The sequence below is a fragment of the Sceloporus undulatus genome, unplaced genomic scaffold (assembly GCF_019175285.1).
Source record: "Sceloporus undulatus isolate JIND9_A2432 ecotype Alabama unplaced genomic scaffold, SceUnd_v1.1 scaffold_1170, whole genome shotgun sequence".
NCBI classification, from domain to species: domain Eukaryota; kingdom Metazoa; phylum Chordata; class Lepidosauria; order Squamata; family Phrynosomatidae; genus Sceloporus; species Sceloporus undulatus.
In genome coordinates, this window is record NW_024804090.1 from 1 (window position 1) to 5,943 (window position 5,943).

At 41.3% G+C, this 5,943-nt stretch overlaps 1 protein-coding gene across 2 annotated transcripts; it reads left to right on the top strand.

Moving 5' to 3' along the window:
* Positions 1-665: 665 nt before the first annotated feature.
* Positions 666-3,266, top strand: LOC121917855 (zinc finger protein 883-like). 2 transcript variants are annotated; one of them, XM_042443970.1, is made up of 2 exons: positions 666-800; positions 886-3,266. In XM_042443970.1, exons 1-2 carry the CDS (start codon positions 770-772, stop codon positions 2,781-2,783), a joined length of 1,929 nt encoding a protein of 642 aa, XP_042299904.1. In that variant the 5' UTR covers positions 666-769; the 3' UTR covers positions 2,784-3,266. The 2 variants fall into 2 exon arrangements, with proteins under 2 accessions (XP_042299904.1, XP_042299905.1); XM_042443971.1 differs by having other exon boundaries at positions 676-800; positions 889-3,266.
* Positions 3,267-5,943: the final 2,677 nt, after the last annotated feature.

Genomic DNA, 5,943 nt, shown 5'->3' on the forward strand with positions numbered 1-5,943 from the left:
ACACGACACACTTGGAGGGGAGAACTAAGTCGAGACAGTGACCAAAGGAATGGGTTGGAGAGTTGGAATGGGGTTGGAGACCGAAGGAAGCTAAGAGAGAGCTGAAGCGAGAGGTTGAGGAATTCTTGGGATCGTCAAGCTACAGGAAAAGAGATTCCACCTGAACATTAGGAGGAACTTCCTGACAGTAAGGGCTGTCTGACAGTGGAACAAACCTCTATGGAGAGCGGTGGAGTCTCTCTCCTTGGAGGTCTTTAAACAGAGATTGGATGGCCATCTGTCAGGGATGCTTTGATTGTGATTTCCTGCATGGCAGAGGGTTGGACTGGAGGGCCCTTGTGGACTCTTCCAACTCTGATTCTATGACCCATTGTACCTGTTTGAGGTGAAATGTAATTTTTCAACACAAGGACATGCAATAGTATTGTGTCATGTGTTGATTCAGTACAAGTGTAGATATACACCACTATACTATACTTTCTGCTCTCTCTGTCTAGGGATTTTTTATGCATGTATTCAACCATCTATGGATTGAACATTTATATATGTATATTGTTTCAAAATATAAATTTCAAAAAGCAAACCTTGATTTGGCTATTTTATATAAGGGACAGCATTTCACTATGGCATTTTATTTAATGGGACTTCAGCTCTTCTTGTCATTTTCTCCCTTTCAGCTCCTGGTCTCCTTTGAGGAAGTGTATTTCACCAAAGAGGAGGAGTGAAGTTCCCTGGATCAGGGCCAAAGGACTCTCTAGAATAAGTCAGGATGGAGGATGATGGGAACGCGGCCTTTACGGGTAAGAAGTATTTCCACCTTTAACCCAATGAGATCCTCATTTTCTGTGTTCACCTCTAAATGGGACCTTCTTTTTCTTTCTGAAGCAGGGAATGATCAGGAGGAGGAGGAGGAATTTGTGGAGCCCTTTGTTGTGTCAAGGAAAACATCCAAGATTGTTGTGGAGAAAGAGGAGTTTGGGAATCAAAGGGGACTGAAAAGGCAAAAGGGAAACGAATCAGAGATTGAGAAGAAGAACTCTGCTTCCCAGGAGGAGGACATTACTGAACTCCTGACTCCCCAAGAAAACTACAAAGGGAAAAGAACGGTCAGCTGTTCTGTTTGTGGAATATCATTCCAATCTAAATTTCACTTAAACGTACATTGCAGAATCCACACAGACGCAATACCAAACGAATGTGGAAAAAGCTTTAGACAGATTAGGCTACACCTACATTCACATCAAAAACCCCACACGGGGGAGAAGCCATATCAGTGTATGGAATGCGGAAAGAGATTTGACCTCCGTGGAAATCTGACTAAACACCAGAGGACCCACACAGGGGGGAAACCATACAAATGCAGGGAGTGTGGAAAGAGCTTCAGCCAGAATGGACATCTTTACACACATCAAAGAATCCACACAGGGGAGAAACCACATGAATGTATGGAATGTGGAAAGAGTTTCAGTCAGAGCGGACATCTTTACAGACATCAAAGAATCCACACAGGGGAGAAACCACATAAATGTATGGAATGTGGAAAGTGTTTCAGTCAGAGCGGACAGCTACGTTCACATCAGATGATCCACACAGGGGAGAAACCACATAAATGTATGGAATGTGGAAAGAGCTTCTGCCATAGTTCTGGCCTTTTTTCACACCAAAAAACCCACATAGGGGAGAAACCCTATACGTGTATGGAATGTGGAAAGAGCTTCTCTCATATTAAAAACTTACGTTCACATGAAAGAATCCACACTGGAGAGAAACCACATAAATGCATGGAATGTGGAAAGAGCTTCTCTCACAGTCAAACTCTACAGTTACATCACAGGATCCACACAGGAGAGAAACCCTATACGTGCATGGAATGTGGAAAGAGCTTCAGTCAGTCTGTACAACTGCAATCACATCAAAGAACCCACACAGGGGAGAAACCATACAAATGCATGGAATGTGGAAGGAGCTTCGCTAAGAGGGTAGCGCTAAACTCTCATCAAAGAACCCACACAGGAGAGAAACCGTACAGATGCGTAGAATGTGGAAGGAGCTTCACTCAGAGTGGACACCTCAGTTCACATCAAAGAACCCACACAGGGGAGAAAGCCTATTCATGCATAGAATGTGGTAAGAGCTTCTCGTCTAGTGCAAATTTACATTCACATCAAAGAACCCACACAGGTGAGAAGCCGTATCAGTGCATGGAATGTGGAAAGAGTTTTGGCCACAGTGGAAACCTGACTAACCACCAGAGAACCCACACAGGGGAGAAGCCGTATCAGTGCATGGAATGTGGAAAGAGCTTCAGCCGGAACGGACTTCTTTACAGACATCAAAGAATCCACACAGGGGAGAAACCACATAAATGCATGGAATGTGGAAAGAGCTTCAGCTGTAGCGATAGCCTTACTTCTCATCTAAGAACCCACACCGGGGAGAAACCATATACATGTACAGAATGTGGTAAGAGCTATTCTTGTAGACAAAGTTTACATTCACATCAAAGTATCCACACAGGGAAGAAGCCATATCAGTGTGTGGAGTGTGGAAAGAGCTTCTCTCATAGACAAAATTTATATTCACATCAGAGACTCCATACAGGGGAGAAGCCATATTGGTGCATGGAGTGTGGAAAGAGTTTTGGCCACAGTGGAAATCTGACTAAACACCGGAGAACCCACACAGGGGAGAAGCCACACCAAATGCATGGAATGTGGAAAGAGTTTCTCTTACCGAAAAATTTATTTTCATATGTAAGAACCCACACGGAGGAAATCATATAAATGTGTAGAATGTGGAAACATCAAAGAACCCACACAGGGGAGAAACCAGATAAACGGATAGAATATGGAAAGATTCTATCCATATTCAAAAGGCACATGAAAAAACTATGGGAAAGAAACCATAACAATTCATCTGTCCCAAATTAACTTTCTACCCCAAATAGGACTCATGGGGTCAGGGAGAGTCACTTTATTTCAACTTATTGCATGTTCCTTTAGAAACATGATGCCATTATACCAAATTAACAGAAGAGGTTGAAAAGAAGCTAACTTTTGTTAAACAGAAACACTTTGAGTCTACTAACAAGACAGGAAGGTGGCTTGCAAATAGGCTGGAAAAAGAATAACTTATCCAGGAAATAGTAAAGAAGAAATTGAAACAAATCATGAGGGATTTATAATCATAGAGTTGGAAGAGACCACAAGGGCCATCCAGTCCAACCTCCTGCCATGCAGGAACTCCCAATCAAAGCATCCCTGACAGATGGCCATCCGGCCTCTGCTTAAAGACCTCCAAAGGAGGAGACTCCACTACACTCCGAGGGAGTTTGCTTCACTGTTGAACAGCCCTTACTCTCAGGAAGTTTCTCCTAATGTTGAGCTGGAGTCTCTTTTCCTGCAGTTTGCATCCATTGTTCTGAGTTCTAGTCTCTGTAGCAGCAGGAAACAGGCTGGCTCCCTCCTCAATATGACATCCCTTCAAACATTTAAACACGGCTATCTTATCATCTCTTAACCTTCTCTTCTCTAGGCTAAACATCCCCAGCTCCCTAAGTCATTCCTCATAGGGCATGGTTTCCAGACCCTTCACCATTTTAGTCACCCTCCTTTGGACACATGGCTCCAGTTTCTCCACATCCCTTTTGAATTGTGGGGCCCAGAAATGGACACTATTCCAGGTGGGGCCTGACCAAAGCAGAATACAGTAGCACTATTACTTCCCTTGATCTTCTAGACCTTATACTTTTATTGATGCAGCCTAAAATCTCATTGGCTTTGTTAGCTGTTGCATTGCACTGTTGATTCATGTTCAACTTGTGGTCAGCTTGGACTCCTAGATCCCTTAGATCTAGGAGGTCTAAGATTAGAGATGTCTAAATCTCATTCAGCCAGGTCTCCCGTCCTATATCTGTGCATTTCATTTTTCCGCCCTAAGTGCACTACAATGCATTTCTCAGTGTTGAATTTAATTTTGTTAGCTTTGGCCCAGCTTTATAGTCTATTCAGGTCATTTTGAATTTTGATCCTGTCCTCTGCAGTATTAGCTATTCCTCCTAATTTTAGTGTCATCTGCAAATTTGATAAGTATTCCCCCATTTCTGTCACCCAAGTCATTGATAAAGATGTTGAATAGCCCTGGGCCCAGGACAGAGCCCTGTGGGACCCCACTGGTCACTTCCCTCCAGGATGAAAAGGAGCCATTGTTGAGCACCCTTTGGGTTCGGCCGGTCAACCAGTTACAGATCCATGTAACAGTTGCCTTGTCTAGCCCACATTTTACAAGCTTGTTTGCAAGAATGTCATGGGGAACCTTGTCAAAGGCCTTACTGAAATCAAGAGATACTATATCCACAGCATTCCCTTCATCTACCAAGCTGATAATTTTATCAAGAAAGAGAATCAGGTTTGTCTGGCATGACTTCTTTCTCTGAAACCCAAGTTGACTTTTGTGATGATGGCATTGCCTTCTAGATGTTCACAGACTCTCTGTTTAATGATCTGCTCCAGAATCTTTCCTGGGATTGATGTCAGACTAACTGGAGATCATTGTTGGGATCCTCTTTCTTCCCCTTTTTGAAGATGGGAAACGCCCTCCTCCAGTCGGCTGGGACTTCTCCTCTTCTCCAGGAGTCCTCAAAGACTATTATTGCCAATGGCTCCGATATTACATTTGCCAGTTCTTTTAATACCCTTGGATGGAGTTCATCTGGTCCCGGAGACTTAAATTCATTTAGATTAATAAGGTGTTCCTCTACTATCTCTTTACTTATTCTGTGCTGAAATTCCTCTTTTCTGTCCTCTGCTCCTTTATCCTCAGGTTGAGCCCCTTTGCCTTTTCTGAGAAGACGGAGGCAAAGAAGGTGTTGAACAATTCTGCCTTTTCTCTGTCCCCTGTTAGCATGTGTATACAAAATACTACACAAAAGAACAACCTTGTTGTACAAAGAACAAAAAGTTGAAAAGACAAAGAAAGAGGATTTAGAAAAAAATCCTATCAAAAGATAATTTCAAAATGATTTCAAAAGAAAATTGAAAGACATTAAATGCACTATTCACAATACTGGGAATTACACAAGCAATAAGAAACCTTAAAGCAAACAAGGCCAGATGGGTTCAAAGCGGCATATTAGGAAAGTTTTGAAAAGGAATTAAAAAGTCTTTTGTGAGTTTTCGTATATCTTTCACAGAAGGTGGATATTTAGCTACATAAAGATTTAGAGACAGATAAGGGGAAAAGAAAAAAGAGAGACATTTAAAATAAGGAAAGAGAAAATGTGCTTTATCTTTCTTTCTTTTTTCCTCCATGTGTAAACTGAAAAAAGTTATAAAGACTTATAGACAAGAATGTTATTTGGATGATATTAAGTCGAAATGTAATGTACTGAATATATGTAAAGAAAGAAAAGTCTTATCTATAGAAGTGGAAGTTTATGTAGCATAAATATATGTAGGAATTTAATAGAATTAGTTGTAATTGGTTTATGGTTTATGGATTTTGTTTTGTGTAAATAAGCAATACAATTACAACAAATCTACTAAAAATTAGATTTTTAGGAGCTCCAAGGGGTTTGTGGAGGAAGAAGTTAAAGGGTGATCAGCAAATGTATGAAGATAAGAGTATGTGGGGAAGTTTATTTCTAGAGACAGAAGGATTGAGGCAGAGAGGGAAGAGTAGTTGGAGAAGGAAGAAAAGAAGAAGAGAGAAGAGATTGAGAGGTGGGGGGGTAGAATTAATGGAACTAGAAGGAGCTATAGATACAAATAATTTTGTGTCTACATTGGCAGAGGGATTCAAAAACATTTTGTATAATGTTATACATGAAGACCAAACGGGTTTCCTTCCTTCAAGACACATGAAGGAAAATTTAAGAAGAGTGATAAATGCAATTGAATACTATGAAAGACAGAATCATAGAATACTTGAGTTGGAAGAGACCGC

Excerpts from the sequence above, each read along its gene's own strand:
- LOC121917855 (XM_042443970.1), top strand. The coding sequence starts at position 770 with ATGGAGGATGATGGGAACGCGGCCTTTACGG. Across the intron at positions 801-885 it reads TGGGAACGCGGCCTTTACGG|CAGGGAATGATCAGGAGGAG; the intron begins GTAAGAAGTATT and ends TTCTTTCTGAAG.